Genomic DNA, 23,159 nt, shown 5'->3' with positions numbered 1-23,159 from the left:
TTTAATTATTTTCTTTTACTTTCCTGTGGGTTTGTACCAGATCAGGAAGATTTCACAATAGGCACATGTGCCTCATTGAAAGAGGAATTTGGATGAAAATATGGTATGTGTCACAATTTCATTTGAGAAATTCTAATGAGAGAGTAGGGACCTGAAACCTACCATGTGTCCTAACTTCCTAGTCACATCCATGATGGGGCAAGACCATTTCTCCTGACCAGTGCTATTTCTAAGACAAACTCCTTATTGGATACAAGAACCACGACGTACAAGTAAGGAAGTTTGCATGCAGTGTATTGTGTTATTCCAACTACATCTCCATGGTTTGCATGTTTTAACTTCTCTTGGCAATAAGCCTGAGGCTCAGAGAAGTCAAGTGTCATATTGAAAGTCACACAGCAGGATACTGTAGGTGGTGGAGTAGAGCATATCTTTCTGATTCTCCTGCTGATAGGGATCTAAGGATATGAGTTTGATAAGGGTAAAAGAAATCCCAAAGGTCCATACTTTGGCCAGGCAGGGGAATGGTGACGGGGAATTTTCAGAAAGAGGGGTGCTGGGTTCACATCTTAGTGTGGTCCAGATCTGAACTGGAAGGTTGCATCCCATGCTCTGCCCTACCCAGCTCCAGTCACTCACACCAAGGGGTGTGTAGAAAAGCACACACACCTCTGGCAGCTAAACCTGATGACACAACCAATCTTTATGGAGAATGGCTTCCACCTCCATAGATAAACAAAAAGTAGATGCAGAAGATCCCCGAGGTAGTGACTCATTTGAGTGTGGCAGGGAAGGTCCAGGGGCACCCTATGAGCTGGGTCCCAAGAGGTCCACAGAGCTGAGAGAAAGCCAGCCACAAGCAACTGGCTCTAAGAAGTGGGGGGTCTACCTCAGCAATACTTGAGTCTCTTCTTCTGGAACCTGGAGTCTCAATACCAACCTAGTGGGTTTCCAGGGTTGTTGTAGTCACTATCTCCTTTCATCTCCATTAAAACACTACAGGGAGAAACTTGTTATCTCCAAGTTAGAGATGACGAAGCTGAGCCTAGAAGGGTCTAGAGACTTGCTCAGCAGTTCAGCACAGCAGTGAGATCAGAGCACTCGCCCTTTCTGTCTCCTCAGCTCTCATCTACACCCAACGGTGAATGGAGTAGGTGCAATCCCTGCAGTACCAAGAGTACTGAGACTGACATCACTGTCCCGCCCCTTGTCCCAGAAACTTGCCCACCATGTTTTCCCCAATTATAACTCTATCCCTTCTCTATAATCTATAATATCCACCTGGCCCCACATGACATATATTTATTTCTCTAAATCCACTTTCTCTCCTGAAAGAAATCAGAAAACAATTCCTTGCTAGGTGTCCACACATACAAGTTCTCAGATCCACAGTAGACTGCACTGGGGCTAAATTTTGCCAGTACTGTGTGCAAAGGGTTGGAAAGGGGAGCAGATCTTGCTCTTCTCCAATGTCCACAGGTCCTGGGAAACTTTCTTCATGACTACAGCTGAGCAGCTCTCGTTGAGGCTAGTTTAGCAAGAGGAGCTAGGGCACAGCTATGACCACAGAACCTCCTTGATTTGGGGCTCCCCAGTAGAGGAGTATCAAGACTATAAGATGGGGTGACAGGATCAGTGCAGTGAGCACAGGCCTTATACAGGGAAGAACCATGACTTCCAGTGGGTGGGCCTGTGGGATTGCAATAACAAACCTCCACCCCTTGAAACCAGTTCTAGCTGGTTTTTATTTAGCTGCAAGTTATATCCCACACCATCACAGCCACTTCCGATTGCATCACATGAGGCAGAGCTTTTCTTCTCTCTGCAGAGTACAGTGTAGACTCTCCTAGTACAGACTCCTAGACCAGACAGGCTCCTTAGCTCTTCAGAATGCCTGTCCCTACCTGGTGGCCCCACCCTGCTCCTCCTTTCCTGTTGCTGATGCTAATGCTGGGACTCACAGGTAAGTGTCACCTAGAGGTAGAGTCCCTTCTCTCTGCCCCAGGGGCCTACCCTGACTCTGAACAGTCGGGAGCTTCAGACAAACACAGGATTCCCAAGGGCTGGCATTACCTCAGGGTATATTATAAGGGACTCGAGTGTTTTCTCTGTGGATCCCTCACCCCTAGCAAGTTCTGGAGGCATCAAATCAATGTTGCTTTCAACAATAACAGCACTTACTTACATCTTGGTAATGTTCCTGTTGAAGAAGCACTTTTCAGAGAAGTCATTAAAATCCTTACAAGTTTAAGGCAAGATGACTTGCCCAAGGGTGCAGAGTGAGCTCAGAGATACCTGACTTGGCTCTGACTCCAAGCCCAGTGTACTCTGGTCACCACCCCAAGGACGTGGAGTCAGAAATGGTGCCTGCTTGAGTTGGAGAGGAGTTAGTGCTTCCCGGGGCCCTGTCAGCCACTATCTTTCCTCCATGTGGCTCCTCACTCTGCCCTCTGTCCCCCTAATCCTGTCTGCCCTATGGTGTCTTCCCACCCATTCCTCTGCGGCCTCCTCTAAGAGAAGTTCCACACCTTCTGCTGGTACTGCGTCCTGTACTGGGTGACCTGGGCCGCCATAACACAGCAGCACAGACCAGATGGCTGAAACAGGAAGCATTTTGTTTCTCATTTCTGGTGGCCTGAAATCCAAGGTCAAGCTGGAGAAAGTCTGCTTTGTTCTGTGGCCTCTGTCCTTGGTGTGCAGCTGGCCACCTTCTCCTTGTGTCTTCACATGATCTTCCCTCTGTGTATGTCTGTGTCCTAATTGGTTCTCCTTATAAGGGCTTCAGGATCATTGGGTTAAGGTTCACCCTGATGACATCTCTTAACCCTGTCTACATATACAGTCACTGGGGTTAATGCTTCGACAAGTTTATGTTGTGGGTACACAGTTTAGCTCTCAACAGATTCCTGTAACAGTCTGGTCCTATTGACTTTTCACGGACAATCTACTTACCCTTATACCCAGATCAGGCAGGATTGAAGGAACTTTCCTGGGGCAGCCTGAGAGAGACGGTGCTCACAGCTCCCGGAAAGGCTGCCTGTCCTCACCCCCTTCTCCAGCCATGGAGCCGACCCCATGGTCTCAGGCCTGAGATTCAGCTCCCCGTCCCCCGCCTCCCTCACCCCACTGCTCTCCACTTGGTCCTGCTCTGACGCCACTTCAGAGATCCTAGTGGACAGGGATCACACTTGTTAAATTATCCGTGTTGCACATAACACTGTACCCAAATAACACCAGGAGCAGTTACTGAGCCCTCCCACTGAGGCAGTGACTTATTTTAGCACTTCGGACCTATTAGCAAATCTAATGCTCACCATGTCTCTTTGGGACTACTGCTACTCTTACTCCTCATTGGTATATGGGGAAACTGAGTCAAAGGAGGAACTTTCAGATGGAATTGAATTCATTCCAACTCCAGACTTTATTCTTTTAACCTTGCTGCACTACTAAATTCTCAGTGAAAGATTCAGGTCAGGAAAATCAGAAAATTCAGAGTAACAAAGGACAATCATTGCCCATCCTGTCACTTAGAAATGACCAGAGCTTAAACTCTGTGTGCTCACAAACTTTTCTAATTTCTGTAAAATACCTTTCATACACACAGCCATGTCTTTTACTGGGATTTTAATGTGTATTATAATTTCATTTCCTCCCTTGAACAACCTGTATACTGACATAATAGAACGTGCTATTTTAGGGGCCAGCAGGTGGCATGATGGTTAAGGACACTGGACTCCCACATGGCTGACCACAGTTCGAGTCCTGGATCTGGCAGCTTGCTTTTTCACTTTCCCTCTCTCTCTCTCACTCTGTTCCTCTCTGATTAAAATCAATTTAAAAAGAACATGCTATTTTATATTTTTGTAATATAATTATTTATTTTATTTTATTTTTTCATTCATTTAATTTTTTTAATATATTTGTAATAAAACACATATATGTGTGTGTGTATGTCTGTATGTGTGCTGGCTTAGCATGCACACACACATATGCAAACACACACTTTTTATACTTTACTTTTACTGTTTATATACTCACAATAGGTTACTATTTTAGCTTTGCTAATGAAAGTAACTTTTTAAAAAGGTGATCTACTTTAAATAGCTATTATCTCTCACAGTTTTCCATTATTTTAAATATATATATATATATATGTATTTTAACATTTGTCAATTTCTTCAAAGAAAGAGATCGAGGGCACTGCGAACAGGGTTTGCCCACTGTGATTCCAACCCCACCTTAGCTAGCTGGGATCCCAGGCATGAGTGCACCTGCTGTGCACAGGGAGACCTCAGGAGGCGACCCTAGGGCCTCCCGGCCTAAGAGCAGCACAGCAGAGCTCTGCGCTGACACTGTGCTACCAGGGCTGGCCCTGAGTATGTCCTGACAGTTATCTTCAAGGTAAAAAACACGGCTGAGCCAGTGAAATCCATTCATGATAGAATAAGTGAGAGAATCCGAAATCTCTACCGTCCCAAACTTTGTTTGTAGAAAACACAGTCTTGGGCATATCATTAAAAAAGTCATTTTAAGTATGAACTTAATTCATAAAACGCTTATGTAAAAATAACCTGAGGACCAGCAGATGGAAGAATGGCTACATTGCTGGACTCTGACATGGCTGATGGCAGTTTGAGTCCCAGACCTGGAGGCCTGCAACCCATGCTGGATGTGTTGTCTGTGCTAAAGATCTTGAGAAGAGAATGGAGAAAAAGGGATTGTAATGTGGCCATCCCCCCGGGGGGGTGATTTCTCTCTTTCTGTTTCTCCAGCAAGCACATGTGCCCTATAACAAAAAAACTCTCAAAAAAAACTAATTTTTTTTTTTAATAAAAGACAAAACCAACCTACAACCCCTCCAAAGAGACTTCAAACACAAGTTTAAATAACAGGATAGTGGCGGGGGCGGGGGGGAGTAGAAAAAGAAAGGAAAATAATTTTTAGATGGAAAACTCATAAAAAAGAGGCACTAGTCAATCATCAAATGTAATTTTTTCCCCTGAAACATCGCAGACTGCTGTTCTTTCTGCCTCTTGCTTGCTTCCCATGAGGGATGAAGGGGCAGCTGCATGGCTGCTTTGGATTTTCAAGTCGTCTCTGTGTGCTCCTATTAAATCCATCCTTCACCTGAGGTTCATTTTGTGGAAAATCCAGAGCCTTGTTTTTTTTTTGGAGGCTGTTCTCTGTGATCTCTTCTAGAGCTTTTAGATCCAGCTAAGGAGTGGGAAAACATGGATTCTAACTTCCTGGCTTCTGGAGTTGACTTGCTTGTGTCATTTCTTGTATCCCAAAGGGCTCCGTGTGTGTCTTCTTTGAGTAACACTTTCTGGAGGGCTTTTTGTTCCTTAACTGAAGAATGGTCACTATTTTCCTTTTTTCATGTTCATCTGACTTTTCCAATGAAGAAGTCATTGCCACTGTCACTGTCCTCAGACATGGAAGACTGCTTGTAAAACCTTTCTTCTGGGGACCAGCAGCTGGCATAATGGCTATGTCTCTGAAATTCCATGTAGTTGACTGCCGGTGGCTTAAACTCATGCTGGGCGCATGTGCGTGCGTGCCCAAGATCCCAAGAGGAGAATGGAGGAGAAGGGATTGCAGTGTAGCCATTCCCCACTCGCCGCCCCCGGGGGGTGATTTCTTGCTTTCTGTCTCTCTGGTGAGTGCACATGCCCTATAACAAAAACCTCTCTAAAAACAAACAGACAAAAAACCTTTCTTTTGTACTATCATCAAAATACTCCTTCTCTTTATCTAATTCTTCTTCACTATCACTGTTATCATCAAATGAGTTATCAGACTTCCCCCCCTTTTTGTTTTTGGTTTTACTTAATGTTTTGTTTTGGTGTTAGAAGGTGTTTCAGGTGTCTTTTGGGGTTCAGAGGGCACTACAAAATCCTTTTCTGAAGACTCTGATGGAGAATTGGGTCCACATCCCATCTCGGCCACTTTCTCTTTTGGACTGTTGATTGGTTTCTTTGCCAGTACTTCGACTCCTCTCACTATGTGCTCACTGACAACAGCTCCTTCATGCTGGGGTTTACTTGCTCCACCACTTGAACACCAAGCAGCTTTAGAACGATTTTCTTCTAAAGTATTCTTTAATGACTCAACCTCAGGAGCATTCTGCCTTGCATCTTTAAAGGCTTGGGCAGCACCTTTCAGGGCATCTGTTTTTTTCTTTAGACAAGGATGTGTGGCTACTCTGGCGGTTGCTCTTTCAGCTGTGGTAGAAGCTGGCTTTTTACAGATTTCTTCCAAGTTGATGTTACCACCAAGTGCAGATTTAGTTACGACATCAGGTTTTCATTCCTTCATGGCATGGATTTCTTCCAGCAATTGTTGAGCCCAGCTTTGTCTTTTTAACGGTGCATCTTTGGTACCCTTTTTTGACTTCAGTCTCCCGACACTTCTGACAAGTTTTCAGATAACCAAAGCCCAGATTATCTTCCCCTCTTTTCTCATCTTCACAACCTTGTTACTGAGGTTCAGAGGGGCTGGCTGAGCCATGGTAGGTGGAGGAAGATCTCCTCAACACACACTTTAAAAAAAAAATTACGTTTAATCACTTACATCTTAACAGTGTACACCATGGTTTTTTTGCAGCATGAATACGGTGCATGGGATTTTTTAAAAAAAGGTTTTCTTACTATTCCCTTCATATGAGTTTTCAGTCTCCATGAAGTGAGCATTCAAAATAAGTTCAGTTTTCTCTGGTCTAAGCCAGCCTCACTCCTTTTCTACTTCCCTTACCCTACTCCAAGCTCTCCACGTAAGCATACCCTCTCTTTGGTAAAATGGGTTTTCTCTCCAAGCAGATCTCTCATGCATTGCAATCTTGGAATTCCTTCTTCCATGCAGAATAAGGATGAGGAAAGGCAGGGACAAAACGTGCAGAGACTCCTGCCTATATTGTCTATATCTACAATCACATCCATCTCTACATCCTTCTTCATATCAACATCCATATCCGTATCTTTATCTCCTAATGTCTGTTGGGGGCTCCATGACTCAGGACACCTACTGAACAATGGCTTTTCAATTTCTTGAACACTCACTATGTGCCAGGACGCTGGCAATGCCCACAGCTCTTATCCCACTTGGTCATCATATCCAAGGTGAACACTCATGTCACTCCCACCTTACAGAGTAGGAAACAAGCAGAAGGAGCCCCAAGTTCCTCAGTAGTAACAGAGCTGTGGTGTGAGCTCAGGCATTGCAACTCCAGAGTTCCCAGGTTTAACCAATCCCCTTCTCAAATGTCTGCGGACCTGGCTGTAGCCCAGGAGTTTTATGTAGCTTCTGCCAGTGGGTGTGGGGGAGGGTGGAATATGGGGGAGAGAGTCTGTGGTTTTCTTTTCCTAAGTTCTTCTGCTCTCTGCCTATATGCAAATTACTTTTATTTTTTCACCAAGTCATCTCTTTGGGTAATTCCGTTTCTGGCTTTTTCCGTAGAAATGATTTCCTTACAATAGACTTCAGTGTCCTAGGGAGGCATTGCATGGGAAGTTCTATAGGATGAGTGTGGTCTATTCTCTTCTGTTGATGTCGCGTGCTCACTTCCCCTTCTGCCATGGGATGATGCAGCACCAAAGCCCACCTAAATGTTGGAACCATGCTTTGGTGGCCCCAGACTCCAGAACTATGAGCCAAACACACTTTTATGGTTTGTAGAATATCGTCTGTGGTGTTCTTTTATAGCTACGTGAGTGGATAGACAAGTGCTCTATATTTTCTTCCAGATTTAAGAACCAACTGAATTGGGCCATAAATGAGAAAGCAGTGGGATAATCACCTCTTTACATTTTACATTTAACATTATTTTAACTCTACAAGGCCCTGTTGTAGCCTACATTGGATCATTTTAACTGTCTTAAGATTTATGGGGTTTGCTTATCAAGACAAGTCACAGATGGCTAAAACTTACTTTTAGGTTAATTTATTATTTATTACATTTCAGCATCTATGCTCAATATGGAACATTTTAGGGCAATTGGTACTATCACTTTGGGAAATTTAGACAACGCTACAGTTAAAGTGAGGCAAACCTATTTTTCCTCTAGTTTATATTAGATACCTTCTCCAGATTACAGGAGCACAGGCTCTGATTCAGTGAGATTCTCAGGCACATGGAGAATTAGATCCCAGGGTTGATTAAAGTTGTGTCAGTTTGTGTATTTTGTAAATGTTAAAGTTATGGTGTTGAGGCACAAAAGCCAGTCAGCACTCTTTTGGTAATTTTTGTTACAAAAATGTTTACTATGCAAATTTAGCACATAAATTTTGGATGTCCAATTAGATCATGCATAAAACTTTAATATACATACATATATATATATATATATATATACACACACGCACACAATTTATCTGTTGGGTTGTCTGGAAATTCATGACACTTTTTTGCATAGAAAAATATGTCATGACTTTCCCAACAAATTAACCTTTATCATTGATTTATAACATTATATGTTTGCATATATAATTTGTTCCCATTTGTTTTATTGCTTGTTTTTGTGTTTTATTATTAAATCTGCTAGGAATCATGCTTGTTAGATCTGGCATTTGTTCAGTACATTAGACACTATTGAGTGCCTAAGTATCTGAGTCCCTTTTTTTTTAGAATTATTTTTATTTAACTTTATTTATTTATTTACTTTAATTTGACCCGAGAGGGACAGAGTGAGAGATAGAGGAAGAAAAAGAGAGAGAGAGAGAGAGAGAGAGAAAGCAAGCTGCCTGGTCCAGGACTTGAACTGTGGTCAGCCATGTGGGAGTCCAGCATTGTGAACCACCACGCCACCTGCTGGCCCCTGTTTGATTCCTTTCTATAACTTCTCTCTTTGTTGATGTTCTCATCCTGTCAATGCATTGTTCTCCTATTTGCTTTAATTCTTTGTTCACATTTTTCTTTAGCTCAATGAGCATGTTGAGATGGTAGCTTTAAGGCCTTGGTCTAGTATGGCTGTGGGCCCAACATGTCCCTGGGGTCCTTATGAGAAACAGGAAGGAGATTCAAAGTTAGAGGAGGGCATGTGACAATGAAGCAAGAGGTCATAGAAATGGAAGGATGAGAATCACAGAAAAGAATGTGGGCAGCCTCTAGAATCTGGAAAGGCAAACACTGAAGCCTCTAGAAGACACATTCCTCTGCTTATATTGAGTCATCAGGAAAGTCATGACACTTTTTTTTTTTTTTGAGAGGTTTTTGCTATAGGGCGCGGGGGCTCACCAGAAAGACAGAGACGGAGAGAGAGAAAACAAGAAATAACCCCCCCGCCAGGGGGGATGGCCACACCACAATGCCTTCTCCTCCATTCTCTTCTCAGGATCTTGGGCATGCACGCACATGCGCCCAGCGTGAGTTTAAGCCACCGGGTACGGAGCTCAAACTGCGGTCAACTACAGGGGAGTTCAGTGACATAGCCATTACACTAACTGCTGGTCCCAAGTCATGACACCATTTTGCCTAGAAAAATACATCATGCCTTTCCTGATGACCAATAGATTGCATATATTTAAGGTGTAGGACACTTTAAAATTATATTTCTTCAAGGTGTACAACATGGTGCTTTGATATCCATCTGTAGATTGAAATGGTTTCTTGTCAGGCAAATTAACATATTTTCACATGGTTACCCTTTGTATGTGTGTGTGTGTGTGTGTGTGTGTGTGTGTGTGTTTGTGTGTGTGAGAAGGAAGAGATGACCTAAAATGCACTCTGTTTGGAAAAAATGCCAAACACAATAGAATACTCATGACTCTAGTTCTCACGTGCGCATCCTCATACCTGCCACTTGGAACTGTGACCTACATCTTTCTATTTCTTCCCTTCTCTCCACTCCTAGTAGTCATCACTTTATTCTCTAGCTCTGTCTGATTTCTTTTCTTGTTTAGTTTTTCCCTTGATTGTCCCTAATAACACCAATTTTGGATTTCTTACTTCCATAACATAAAATAATAAAATTTCCTTCTTTTAAGACAATATGTTGGTAGTAATTTGTCATACAATTTTAAAAACTAATGTAACATGATTATTCTGCAGGGAAAAGATCCTAGCCGCTCAAAACACCGTTTTCTTCCTTATTAAAGTTACAAGTACATTAAGTGTTGGGGGCTCTGTATTTCATTGTCCCTTAAGAATTTGGTCCAATAAGCAGACCCCCTCATGAGCCTTGGGGATCTCTGGGAGAGGCACGCTGGTGTGTGGAGGCTCCTGCAGTTCAGGGCGTGTCCCTCATCCATATCCATCGCTCTGCTCTCTACTCAGGGGTCAGGCAGAGTCACAAGGTCCCACTGAAGACAATGGTGCCGAAAGTGCCACACCATGTGGCCAGACAGTACAGAGACACAAATGTGTTATTTTATTTTACTTTGCTTTATTTTATTTTATTTATCTTTTAGAGAGGTTTTTGCTATAGGGCACGTGCGCTTGCCAGAAAGACAGAGAGAGACAGAAAGCAAGAAATCACCCCCAATGGGAGATGGCCATGTCACAGTCCCTTCTTCATTCTCCTCTCAGAATCTTGGGCACGCATGCACACCCACCTAGCCTGAGTTTAAGCCACCGGGTCCGGGACTCGAACCATGGTTGACTACAGGGGAGTCCAGCGATATAGCTATTATGCCAACTGCTGGTCCCCAGAGACACAAATGTTTAATGAAGCATGACAGCCAACAAGGGTTCAGGCACTCAACACACCCTCTTCTGTTTCATTTCACCTTATTGTGCCTCAGTTTCCCAATTTGTTATCATCTTACGTCACAGGTTCACAAGGGTTAAATGAGATAACACAGGCAGTTTCTGAGCTCACGGCCTATTGTGGTTGTGCGCTTGGTCATTGAAAGTTGTTGATAAAGACTTGAAAAAACATACAGGATCCATGAGGATGACCAATAGCTGCTTCGTGTTCCCTCCAGGAGTGGCAGATGAGCTGCAGGTGATTCAGCCTGACACGGTAGTGTCGGTCGCAGCTGGAGAGTCGGCCACTCTGCACTGCACCCTGACCTCTCTGCTCCCTGTGGGTCCCATCGAGTGGTTGAAAGGGGAAAAGCCAGACCAACAGTTGATCTACAGTTCCCGAGGAGGCCACTTCCTTGGGGTAACACCCGTGGCAGACACCACAAAAATAAACAACATGGACTTTTCCATCCGCATCAGCAACGTCACCCCTGCAGACGCCGGCACATACTACTGTGTGAAGTATAAGAAAGGGTCTGTAGTGGACGTGGAGTTTAAGTCTGGACGAGGCACTGAGCTGTCTGTGCGTGGTGAGTATGGCGAGGGGCCTCCTTTGTCCCCTCCTGTGTGACAATAGGTCAGTAACAGCCCTCCTTTTTTGAGTAACCTCTAAGAATCAGGGAGTTCTGGTTGCTTATTTCCATGGTCTGATGTCACCCCATCTATAATTAGGCTGGAGGCCAGGAGAGGCCGTGCTGGGTGCTCAAGGCCCAGGGCAGGGAATGGCAGGCAATCTGGGCCCCCCAGCCTCCCTGGCTCCACAGCCCTAGCCTTTCCCATCTGGCCTAGCCCTTCGGTTGCACAGATGGGAGCTGACGGTTTGAGTGATTTGCCCAGTCAGAGGCCAGACCTCTCTGCTGCCCCCAGAGAGTGGGTCCCCTCTTCCCCCAGAGAGTGGGTCCCCTCGCAGTGCCATATCTCCTCTCTATGAACAAGATCTGAGAGCCGACTAGGTGTCATCTCCTCTGGGACTGCTGGGAACAGGAGGGCACGGGGAGGCTGAGCTCTGCTCCTCTGTGCTGACCTGCCCTTCCCTGCCAGGAGGACTTTCTAGGGCTAGGAGATTGGAGGGTATTTTTATTTCATCTTCACAAACATCTTGCTGAGAAGAAACTCCTAAGAGGCTTGAGATCCAAGTTTAATCTGAGAGTGCTGCTAGGAGTCAGAGGGTTGCTGTGGTCTCTTGTGTCATTCAGAGACCACTCCCACAGCTCAGAGCAGGGCTGGGTCATGTCAGGATGTCCCCTACTTCAGAGAAGGGGTTCATTCCCATGTGGGTGACTAGGGGTTCCCCCACTCAAGGCACACGGGATATTCAGGTTGGTTTCCTGCCAGAAGCCCAGGACCCCCTTTCCAACTCCTGGGTCCTGAGGTGTCAGTGCATGAGGGGCCTTTAGACACTTGCATCCCGACCCCCATTTACAGACAGGTTGAAGCCAAGAGACCACAAGAGCTTGGGCATGACTCAGCTCTGATTCCTCCCACAGGGTGCTCAGTCCTCCCTGTCAGGCCCTCAGCCACAGTGACACCCTGAATGAGGCAGGAGGGAGGTGGGAGGGGCCGGGAGTTGCAGTGGCCGATGCTGTACCTTCATCATAACCTTTCCCCCTCCTACCAGTGCAGAAAGAGGAGCCGTCTGTCACCAGTTTTCAGATGAGGACACAGAGACTCAGACAGAGGATCAGACTTTTGGAGGGAGGGGAGCCAAGGCCTGGACCCCACCAGCCTGACCCACAGCCCCAGGCTCTGCAATGCCCACTGCACTTGTCAACATGTGGACTGAAGCCCCAGCCTTCCAAAATCTTATTGTTTAGTTCTGCAGCAACTAGAGGAGAAAAAACAATAGTTCGGCTGTAGGTGGGGCTGGCCTTACCTCCCCAGATCAGGAAAACCCTGCATCTGTCCCAGCAGCTGAGCATCTAGAGCCCTTTCTGAGCAGAGTCCACAGAGCAGAAACGCGCACGGTGCATTCACAGTGCCGAGGACTAAGACCAGGAGATGCACTGTCCATACAGGACGAGTGGGGCCCTATGAGCAGGAGTTCACACTCTTCCCTTAAGTCATCAGGGAGTTAGCGAATTCTTTTTATGGTTACCAGGTAACCAGCCTGGGTACCCAAGAGGATGGCTCCTCTCTAGAATTGGTTGTAGTCAAGAATCCCAAAGGGAAGGGAACCAGCAGTTAATGTAATGGCTATGTCACTGGACTCCCACGTAGTCGACCGCGGTTTGTGTCCCAGACCCGGTGGCTTAAAACTCACGCCAGGCACGTGTGTGTGCATGCCCAAGATCCCGAGAGGAGAATGGAGGAGAACGGATTGCGGCATGACCATCCCCCCTGGGGGGTGATTTCTCGCTTTCTGTCTCTATGTCTCTCTCTGTCTGTCTGGCGAGCGCACGCGCCCTATAGCAAAAACCTCTCCAAAAAAAAAAGAATCCCAAAGGGAAGAGGAGAGGTCATGGCCAGTGTTGGGATTGAGAAGATGAGTAACCAGCTCTGTTGACAGACAGTAAAGCCTGGGGACACAAGATGCACACTGGGATGCACCTGGGGAAGGGAGACTGTGCCTTTGTTACTCAGCCTCCATTTTCTCGTCTGTAAGATGGTGATATTCGTGAACTCCTACAGGAGAGTGGAAAGGATTTCAGGTGCTCTCTGTACATCTCCCCTCACAGTGTAAGCGTCCCCGAACTGAGGTGTGATTTAAGGTTGTGTGACCTTGGGTGACCCAGTTCCCTTTGCTGAGGCTCAGTTTCTCCATTTATTGAATGGAGTCAGTTGTTCAATCTTTCCAGAATGTTAGCAGGACACATGGTGAGAGGATAGACCCCCAGGAAGTGATGGGGCTGTTATCTCAAAGCCAGGAACAAGTCTTGGCTCTCTGAAGTTCTATTTTCTCCTCTGCGAAATGGTGATCATGGCCACTGTTTGGGGTTCTGGGAGGCCCGAGGGGTACACATGAAGCCCTGGGGTTGGGTGGGGGGTGATGGTTAGTACTGAGTTAGCAGGGTCATAGGATGACACGGGCTCAAGCCAGTTGCCTGACCCACATCCTGGCTCTGCCACCTCTTAGCCCTGGGACCTCAGAAAGGGCGGGCACTCCACACAGTAGACCTGGGGTCCTGCCCTGTCAATGATGACCCCTTATCACAGGGTCAAGCAGGGACTGGGCAGTTATGTACTCTAAAACGCTTAGGGCGATACCTGGCACATGGCAAATGTTCCGTAAATGTGAGCTTTGCTAAACCCAAGTCATGTGACCTAGGACTTGTCACCTTTTCTTCCCAGGCAGAGGTATAAGTGGGTTGGGATGAGCTCAGGGGATTTGACCCCAGCTATTTGTTAAATCCCATGGATAACTTTGGAAGTTTCTAGACTCTGGAACCATCAGTTGGCATAATGGCTATGTCGCTGGACTCCCATGTAGTCAACTGCAGTTCAAGTCCCAGACCTGGTGGCTTAAACTCACACCAAGCGTGTGTGCATACGTGCCCAAGATCCCAAGAAGAGAATGGAGGAAAAGGGATTGCGGTGTGGCCATCCACCCTGGGGGTTGATTTCTCTCTCTCTCTCTCTCTCTCTCTCTCTGTCTCTGTCTTTCTGGTGAGTGCACGCTCCCTATAGCAAAAACGTCTCCAAAAAAAACAGAGAAAGAAAGTCCTCTGACTCAGATTGCATCCTTGAAATTTAGAGTTAACTGACATGGGCCTAGACACCTGGAGTTTTTAGTTACTCTGGAAGATTCCGAGATACAGTCAGGGCTGAGTATCCCTGAGGTAGACACACTTGGGACTCAGAGGAAAAGCTGCATTTTTCCTTTGGCGAAGGTGGTTCCCACAGTGCTGGGACTTGACATCCACCCCTCAGGTGTGTGTGCCTCAGAATAGCATGTGGGGGGACAGCTCTGTGGAGGTCCCAGTGGCTTTGCAAGGATGCCTCCACAGAGCAAGAGTAGGCCATAAGAACTGAGCAGAGTAGAATAAACTTTTTTTTTTTCTACCAGACAGCTCATGCACGTGCCAGGGAGAAAAAGAGAAAGAGGAAGAGGGAGAAAACACCCTGCAATGGGGGTGTGATCATCTTTTCTCCTCCACTTCTCCATCCTATTGGGAATCCGGGCACACTGGCACATGCCCAGCATGTTCGCAAGCCACCAGGGGCCTGGACTTGAACCCCGTGGTTGGCAACGTGTGATATGCTTCCCTTGACCACTAAGCCATGGAGCCAGCTGCCAACACTTGTGCTGTCTGCTGCCTGGGGACACTTAAGACTGTACGGAGCAAGAGTTAGCAATTTGGAGCCAGCCTTTAGGTTCTGTCCATAGGAAGGAACCACCTCATTCTCTGATTCACCCATGTCTGCACAGGAAGGACCCAGGAAGTGCTCTGCCTCTCAGCGGGCCTGTGTCTGTGCCTCTTGTAATTGAAAAACAGTGGAGAAGTTAACCCCCTTTGGCTTTTTCAGCATCTAGTTACCTTTCTGTTGCAGCCAAAACTTTTTGAAAAAAGAATCCAAATTCAAGACACATAGCTTCCTTTCACGTTCAGAACTTGGCATAAATTAGATGCTACTGCAATATTTGTGGGAAGAATGAAAAGTAAGAAGTAAATTTATAAACACCTGAAGGGAGTGCTCAGGATATAAATGAAGTTTGGCTTCAAGACAGATCCATTTTTCCCATGTTTGTGAAGCATCTTCTGTGTTTTCTCCAAAACCGAAAGGCTTGCATTTGTTTCATGCCAGCTTCACGGCAGCCCTGAGAAGGGAGGGGTGCCTGCTGTTCATTTCACAGATCAGGGCCTCGGCCACACCTCTCTGGGCTGCCCAGCCTGAGTCCAGGTTTCTGGCAGTGCCCGGTGAATACCCTGTATTCAGTTTGAGAATCACTGTCTCCAAGGAGGAAAAGGTGTCAGGAACATGAGCCAGGAACAGTTACTACAGAGAGCGAGACCCATCAGTACTTAGTTCCTGTGCTGAGAAGGGAATTCCCTGGAGCAGAGAAGAGCTTTGGTACTCAGGCCTGGCATGGAATCGGGCCTGTCCTTCCCCATTGTCTGCTCACAGGCAGGTCTGCTCACCTCTAGAATCCTCATGTCTTGCTATGTACAGTGAGGGAGGTCGGGCCTCTGCCCCCACACTGTATTATTAGAGGGATTCCTGAATAATATACAGGGAGGACCTTAGCAGTGTCACCCTGCAGTTGGTGAAGGTCATGGCAGTCACGACTCCTATTCATGAATGCTCCTTTGTAGCCAAGCCCTCTACACCTGTGGTATCAGGCCCCGCGGCGAGGGCCACGCCTGCGCACACGGTGAGCTTCACCTGCGAGTCCCATGGCTTCTCCCCTAGCGACATCTCCCTGCGATGGTACAAAAACGGAAATGAGCTCTCAGACGTCCAGACCACCGTGGACCCCGCAGGAGAAAGCGTCTCCTACAGCGTCTCCAGCACGGTCAATGTGATGCTGGCCCCCAGGGACGTGCATTCTCAGATCATCTGCGAGGTGGCCCATGTCACCCTGCAGGGGGGCCCACCTCTCCGTGGGACCGCCAACCTGTCTGAGATCATCCGAGGTAGATGACCCTCAACCCAGCCTCAGCCCACCCTGGCGGCCATCCTGCTCCCCCCTGGCTTTTACTCCAGGGCTGAATAGCCTGGAATCTCCTTCCTACAGCCCTGCCACCCGTCATGCCCCGGCTATGCTGCTTATTACCCTCATTTCCATCCCATGGGCCAAGCACCATGCTAGAAGCTTCCTTTATTTTCCCAGTAAGAACAGTTAGAGAGCACTGATTGTGCTCCGTGGTTTCATCTAATATTTTGCTGCAGTTATTATGTTCCACCTGCATGCAGGGGTTGTGCCCATTGACTTCAGTATTACCCTAACAGGAGCTAGCAGACCTTGAGCACCTACTGTGTGCTGGGCATCGTGCTCAGTGATCTTATTCACACACAAGCAATCCCCTCAGGGTCTGAGCATCAGCCGCATGCCTGGCCCTGTCCTGGGTGGTGCCCTGGCTGTGGTAAGTTATGGAGCCCCTTTCCTGTCGTGCGTCTGTGCCGTGAGGTCAGAGCTCTGTCCTGGGCCGTTTCAGTTCCACCCACCATGGAGGTCACCCAGCACCCCATGATGGCAGCAGGGAACCAGGTGAATGTTACCTGCCATGTGGAGAAGTTCTACCCCCGGAGCCTACAGCTGACCTGGCTGGAGAATGGAAACGTGTCCAGAACAGAAATAGCCTCGACCCTCACAGAGAACAAGGATGGGACCTATAACCTGACCAGCTGGCTCCTGGTGAACTCGTCTGCCCACAGGGAGGGCGTGGTGCTCACCTGCCAGGTGGAGCATGACGGGCAGCCTGCGGTCAGCAGAAGCCATACGCTCAAGGTCTCTGCCCACCAGAAGGAGCCGAATCCAGATGCCGCCCCGGGTGAGGGCTCTCTCTAATTGACCAAGATCATTTTAATATTCATCTTTTCCTTGAAAAAACTTGTCTTTATATGATAGAGTTTGTGTCCATGCCCCTTGACGTGCAAAACCAAGAGAGGGAGATGAATATCCTCCACACGGTCTAGACATGCAGAGATCCCCTTCCTCCTGTGCTTCAGCCCATAATATCTTTGTCAATTGCACATCCCAGAGTGCTGCTGGTAACCAGGCCAAGGATTAGAACTGTTGTCCTTATATGGGATTCAGAGTCTCTTGAACAATTAATTATTGCTGCACTTTGGAGCCAGTCTAAAATTTATCTTAAATTATTTATTAAAAGTAATAGTTTATATTTATTACAAAATACTCTAGAAATTTATAAATATTAAGTAGAATTTATTTTTAAATTTGCTATAGGGCTCTTGTACTTCCTGGTGAGATAGAGAGAGAGAAATAGAGAGAAAGCGAGAGAATGGGAGATTGCACCTCTCAAGAGGGATGATCACACCACAGTCTCTTCTCCTCCACTTTCCTCTTGATATTTGGCCATGCAAGCGTACGTACCCAGCATGTCCCTCAAATTGCCCGGCTCAAGACTTGAACCTTGCAGTCAGCCAAATGGGATTCAGCCATCTTACTGCCATTCAACCTTGCTGGCACCAATATTAAGTAGAATTTAAAATGAACTTCCCATCCTCCAAATCTCTCACTCCAAGAGTCATGCTGGGTAGACATCTTTGTAAATCTTTTACAAATGTATATTCAAGGAAGGGGGACCACTCTGCACAGTGTCCTACTCTTGCCTCTTTCACCTCTCAGTTGTTGTATTCAGGATTCCTCCTCAGCCCACCTGCCTCCCTCTCCTCCTTTCTACCCTCTGCCTGGTCTCTGCTCCAGCCTGGACTTTCCTATGTGCACCTGTAACCTCACCCCAGCAGCCTCTAGGATCTACTGTTTGACATGTGGAAAGAGACACCTGAGGACATGAGTTGAGTCTGGAGCAGGCACTCTGGTGTCTCTGCATGGTCACTTCATGGGCCTCCTTTGCCTCCTGATTTGTGAGCATTGACCAACAGTCATCTCATGTGCTCTCTGCATATTGACCGTGTGTGAATTTCAATTCATGGATGGCCTCCTTTGCTGCTGCCACTGTCCTGTGAGTTCGGAGGTTTACAGGGAAAACAAACAAACAAACAAACCAGGAACTGAGCATGGGGTGTGTGTGGGTGGGGTGTGTGGTGGTTGAAGACTTCCTGTCATTAGACCAGGTAATAGGTCTAAAATAAAGAGGGCAGCCCAAAGTCCTTGAGGACAGGGTCACCACCAGCCTACAAGCAACATGTGTTCATTAGAGAAATGTTAGCGTCCTGGCTGTGGTGGTGGGAGCCGAGTTATGGAGCCCCTTCCCTGTCGTGCGTCTGTGCCGTGAGGTCAGAGCTCTGTCCCGTGCCTTTTCAGTTCCTCCCACCATGGAGGTCACCCAGCACCCCATGATGGCGGCAGGGAACCAGGTGAATGTTACCTGCCATGTGGAGAAGTTCTACCCCCGGAGCCTACAGCTGACCTGGCTGGAGAATGGAAAGGTGTCCAGAACAGAAATAGCCTCGACCCTCACAGAGAACAAGGATGGGACCTATAACCTGACCAGCTGGCTCCTGGTGAACTCGTCTGCCCACAGGGAGGGCGTGGTGCTCACCTGCCAGGTGGAGCATGACGGGCAGCCTGCGGTCAGCAGAAGCCATACGCTCAAGGTCTCTGCCCACCAGAAGGAGCCGAATCCAGATGCCGCCCCGGGTGAGGGCTCTCTCTAATTGACCAAGATCATTTTAATATTCATCTTTTCCTTGAAAAAACTTGTCTTTATATGATAGAGTTTGTGTCCATGCCCCTTGACGTGCAAAACCAAGAGAGGGAGATGAATATCCTCCACACGGTCTAGACATGCAGAGATCCCCTTCCTCCTGTGCTTCAGCCCATAATATCTTTGTCAATTGCACATCCCAGAGTGCTGCTGGTAACCAGGCCAAGGATTAGAACTGTTGTCCTTATATGGGATTCAGAGTCTCTTGAACAATTAATTATTGCTGCACTTTGGAGCCAGTCTAAAATTTATCTTAAATTATTTATTAAAAGTAATAGTTTATATTTATTACAAAATACTCTAGAAATTTATAAATATTAAGTAGAATTTATTTTTAAATTTGCTATAGGGCTCTTGTACTTCCTGGTGAGATAGAGAGAGAGAAATAGAGAGAAAGCGAGAGAATGGGAGATTGCACCTCTCGAGAGGGATGATCACACCACAGTCTCTTCTCCTCCACTTTCCTCTTGATATTTGGCCATGCAAGCGTACGTACCCAGCATGTCCCTCAAATTGCCCGGCTCAAGACTTGAACCTTGCAGTCAGCCAAATGGGATTCAGCCATCTTACTGCCATTCAACCTTGCTGGCACCAATATTAAGTAGAATTTAAAATGAACTTCCCATCCTCCAAATCTCTCACTCCAAGAGTCATGCTGGGTAGACATCTTTGTAAATCTTTTACAAATGTATATTCAAGGAAGGGGGACCACTCTGCACAGTGTCCTACTCTTGCCTCTTTCACCTCTCAGTTGTTGTATTCAGGATTCCTCCTCAGCCCACCTGCCTCCCTCTCCTCCTTTCTAACCTCTGCCTGGTCTCTGCTCCAGCCTGGACTTTCCTATGTGCACCTGTAACCTCACCCCAGCAGCCTCTAGGATCTACTGTTTGACATGTGGAAAGAGACACCTGAGGACATGAGTTGAGTCTGGAGCAGGCACTCTGGTGTCTCTGCATGGTCACTTCATGGGCCTCCTTTGCCTCCTGATTTGTGAGCATTGACCAACAGTCATCTCATGTGCTCTCTGCATATTGACCGTGTGTGAATTTCAATTCATGGATGGCCTCCTTTGCTGCTGCCACTGTCCTGTGAGTTCGGAGGTTTACAGGGAAAACAAACAAACAAACAAACCAGGAACTGAGCATGGGGTGTGTGTGGGTGGGGTGTGTGGTGGTTGAAGACTTCCTGTCATTAGACCAGGTAATAGGTCTAAAATAAAGAGGGCAGCCCAAAGTCCTTGAGGACAGGGTCACCACCAGCCTACAAGCAACATGTGTTCATTAGAGAAATATTCATTCTCTGCTGACCATTGCTACAAAGACCTTCATTTGGCCAGAATTGACCTTTCTATGCCTCAAACATGAATTATGCCTCCTCAAATACCAGTAGGAGAGGGTCTCTACTCCAGGAGACTTCTCAAAGGCCTGGTTCCTCCCAGCATATCCTATGGTGACGGCCTCATCGGCTGAGTCAAACTGGGTGACTGATGTGCCCATGTCCCCGCCTGCTTGCTGAGTAAAAGCAGGAAGAGAGGGAGAACAATTTCCCAATTTCCCTCATAAGAAGATGAATACAAGTGCATGATCACATCCACCACTAGCGTGGCCATGTGCGAATGTCCAGACACAAGTGGAATTGGTAATGAGATGTCAAAAGATTAAGGACATTTTTAAAAATAAAACTAGTAACACTTTCACAGTGAATAAAATTAACAATAATTCCTTTGTATCATCTAAACTGGAATATGCATTTAAATATTCCCAAATTCACTTAATAGCTTTTGTGGGAGTACCATATTTGGGTTTATTTCATCTCTAAATGCCTAGATTTTTTTTGGGGGGGGGATGAAAATTTTTGGACCTTAAGAAATCGTTTTGGAGCTTTCAAAATCAGAGCTCAGATGTTTAATCCTTTAGAGCTATTTAGCTTATTTAGATTATAGTGGACAAATTGTGATGGCTGTGCTCTCTGTGGAATTTTTTTATCTGTTTTATGGCATGAAGGTGTCTTACAATATTTCCCCTTAACGGACTTCCTCTCTGTCAGTACAGCATCATCCAGGTACATTGAGTTTGGGTTTGTTTGTTGATTGCTTTGCTTTAAAGGTGGTGGAAAGGTCTGAGTCTTCATATCTTTGATTTCTTTGCCTTTTAAGAACCCAAATGTTCTTCTCCCCTTCTTTTTCCTTCTCCCTTCACCATTCAGTCACTATAGAGTAGTTTTTCATTCCTGTTTTGCTTATCTCCCAGAGAAGTAAAGCACTAGAGATTCTGTCTGTTATTGATAATAGTCCTGCCTCCCTGTGTGGGGTTCCTACTGCTGCTATGATGAGCTGTCTGTCATACACAGCGGCTTTAACAATACACATTGATCATCTAATAGTTCCGGAAGCCCAGAGTCTAAAGTCAGTGGACAGAGCTGTCTTTCTTCTGGAGTCTCTAGTGGAGACTTAGTTCCTCACCTTTTCTATTTTCTAGAGGCTGTTGGCCTTCCTTGGAAAATGACCTCCATCATTCTGATCTCTACCTCCACCCTCATGTGTCCTTCAATTCTCACTCTCCTGTCTCCTTCTTTCACTTGCCCTGTGAACCCACACCATCATATCCTCCTCACCTTAGCCTGAGACAGAATGGGTGAGAACTAGAAGCCTCTTCACTCTCCTTCTATGATGGGTTGGAACCAGAGAAGGATGCTGGTTTTAAAACTTCGCTATTGTGATGACCCCAGATAGCCTCAGATGGAGTATGCGGAGGCCTCGTGGAACAGAGTCCCAGGTCACCTGCACTAACAGCTCCTTTCTCTTGAATTCCAGGTACAGAGTCACCTAGTTCCATTTTCATAGTTCTCCTCCTGGTCCCCAAGGTGCTGCTGGTGGTCAGTGTCTCTGCCATCTATGTCCACAGGAAGTGGAAGGACTGACTGTAAGTTGTGGGTGGGGTAGGGGTGCCAAGGGCTCAAGGTCTCAGCAATAGTGAAGACTTCAAGAAGCTTCTCTGGACTCTGCCAAGCACCTCCCCTGCCAGGACATCTGACGGCCCTCAGCTCCTGTGAACCCATCACACAGTCCTTGATGCCCCAGAGCTGGATCTTCATCCATGAACCTGAGCCGAGCCCTGGGCATAGCGCTGAGGACCAACCCAGGACACCTCCCTTGATTGTGGGGATCAAGACCAGGATATCACATCAGCCTAGCTCTCAGCCAACCTCCTGGAATTGGCCACAAGCACACGTTCTAGTCAGTGCTCTCAGGAGTTGGCCTGTCTTTCAGATTTCTGTCTCCCCCAACACCTGGCCCTGTTAAGGCTCTCCATCTCTGTTGCCTCTTAATAATACAAGTGAACCTACATCCCAGTTGCTCAGAATAATAGTATTCACTTTTTAGTTTGCTGAAGGGCCTTCTCCTCACACCGTAACAAATTTTTCCTCCTCCACCTATGATGAGAGAACTAGTTCTCTGATCCTTCGGTCTTCCCAGCCCTGTGGCTCATGGTACCAATGCTGTGACAGGCCAAAGCTCTGGCTTCATCCTTGACTCTGTTTTATACCCTCTATCAAATTCTGCCTTTGAAATCCTTATGTCCAGTGGTGAGCTGGTAAATATTTTTGTTGGTTTGTTTGTTTGTTTGTTTTTTAGAGAGAGAGTTTTTCCTCAGCTATGTCATAATCTACACACTTCTCACCCCCACCACTGCCCCTGGTCCCAGCCAGTATCATGTGTTCCCAGACCAATGCTGGAGCCCCCAACCAGTTTCTCTGTTTCCATCACAGCAAATTTCTGAAAATATCAGTCAACTGATATTTATCTTTCCCCCCAACGTATCTGTCTTTTATTCTCTTCTTTCTTACTAGTCTGAGTTCAATATCATTTTATTAAAAGCACCTCCCATAAACGTCTTCAATAAAATATTACTAGCTCTCTCTCAAACTTTTAATCTGATTAATCATTTTTATGAAGACTTATTAACATTGGTATTTTTTATTTAATTTTATTTTAGTTTCTTTTACACATTCAATCACGTGTCACTTCGCTTGTAAAGTGGATGTTCCAACATGAATACATTTCTCACCAGTCCAGGAGGGGATACTATACACGTTATCATCCACAGATAATAACCCATTTCTTTGTC

The 23,159-nt window shown here is 46.4% G+C and overlaps 2 protein-coding genes and 1 pseudogene across 2 annotated transcripts; 2 read left to right on the top strand and 1 right to left on the bottom strand.

Annotated features, from left to right (window-relative positions):
• Positions 1 to 1,798: 1,798 nt before the first annotated feature.
• Positions 1,799 to 17,211, top strand: LOC102492791 (signal-regulatory protein beta-1). Its single transcript, XM_027765977.1, has 4 exons — positions 1,799 to 1,963; positions 10,921 to 11,271; positions 15,994 to 16,314; positions 16,837 to 17,211. The coding sequence occupies exons 1-4, from the start codon at positions 1,891 to 1,893 to the stop codon at positions 17,187 to 17,189; spliced, it is 1,098 nt and encodes a 365-aa protein (XP_027621778.1). The 5' UTR covers positions 1,799 to 1,890; the 3' UTR covers positions 17,190 to 17,211.
• On the bottom strand, positions 4,970 to 6,510 carry LOC102489858 (serum response factor-binding protein 1 pseudogene; annotated as a pseudogene).
• A 1,389-nt stretch (positions 17,212 to 18,600) lies between the features above and the next one.
• Positions 18,601 to 22,383, top strand: LOC114004769 (signal-regulatory protein beta-1-like). Its single transcript, XM_027765978.1, has 2 exons — positions 18,601 to 18,965; positions 21,845 to 22,383. Exons 1-2 carry the CDS (start codon positions 18,641 to 18,643, stop codon positions 21,949 to 21,951), a joined length of 432 nt encoding a protein of 143 aa, XP_027621779.1. The 5' UTR covers positions 18,601 to 18,640; the 3' UTR covers positions 21,952 to 22,383.
• Positions 22,384 to 23,159: the final 776 nt, after the last annotated feature.

This window comes from Tupaia chinensis, unplaced genomic scaffold, assembly GCF_000334495.1.
Source record: "Tupaia chinensis unplaced genomic scaffold, TupChi_1.0 Scaffold140086_1, whole genome shotgun sequence".
Taxonomy (NCBI): Eukaryota; Metazoa; Chordata; class Mammalia; order Scandentia; family Tupaiidae; genus Tupaia; species Tupaia belangeri.
The sequence above is the reverse complement of the archived record's forward strand: the minus strand, read 5'-3'. Positions and strand labels throughout refer to the sequence as shown.

Bases quoted from the DNA above. Each gene is read 5' to 3' on its own strand.
- LOC114004769 (XM_027765978.1), top strand. From the start codon at position 18,641: ATGGAGGTCACCCAGCACCCCATGATGGCGGCAGGGAACCAGGTGAAT. The intron at 18,966-21,844 runs GTGAGGGCTCTC...CTTGAATTCCAG, and splicing joins GAATCCAGATGCCGCCCCGG to GTACAGAGTCACCTAGTTCC.
- LOC102492791 (XM_027765977.1), top strand. From the start codon at position 1,891: ATGCCTGTCCCTACCTGGTGGCCCCACCCTGCTCCTCCTTTCCTGTTG. The intron at 1,964-10,920 runs GTAAGTGTCACC...TGTTCCCTCCAG, and splicing joins GCTAATGCTGGGACTCACAG to GAGTGGCAGATGAGCTGCAG. The intron at 11,272-15,993 runs GTGAGTATGGCG...GCTCCTTTGTAG, and splicing joins CACTGAGCTGTCTGTGCGTG to CCAAGCCCTCTACACCTGTG.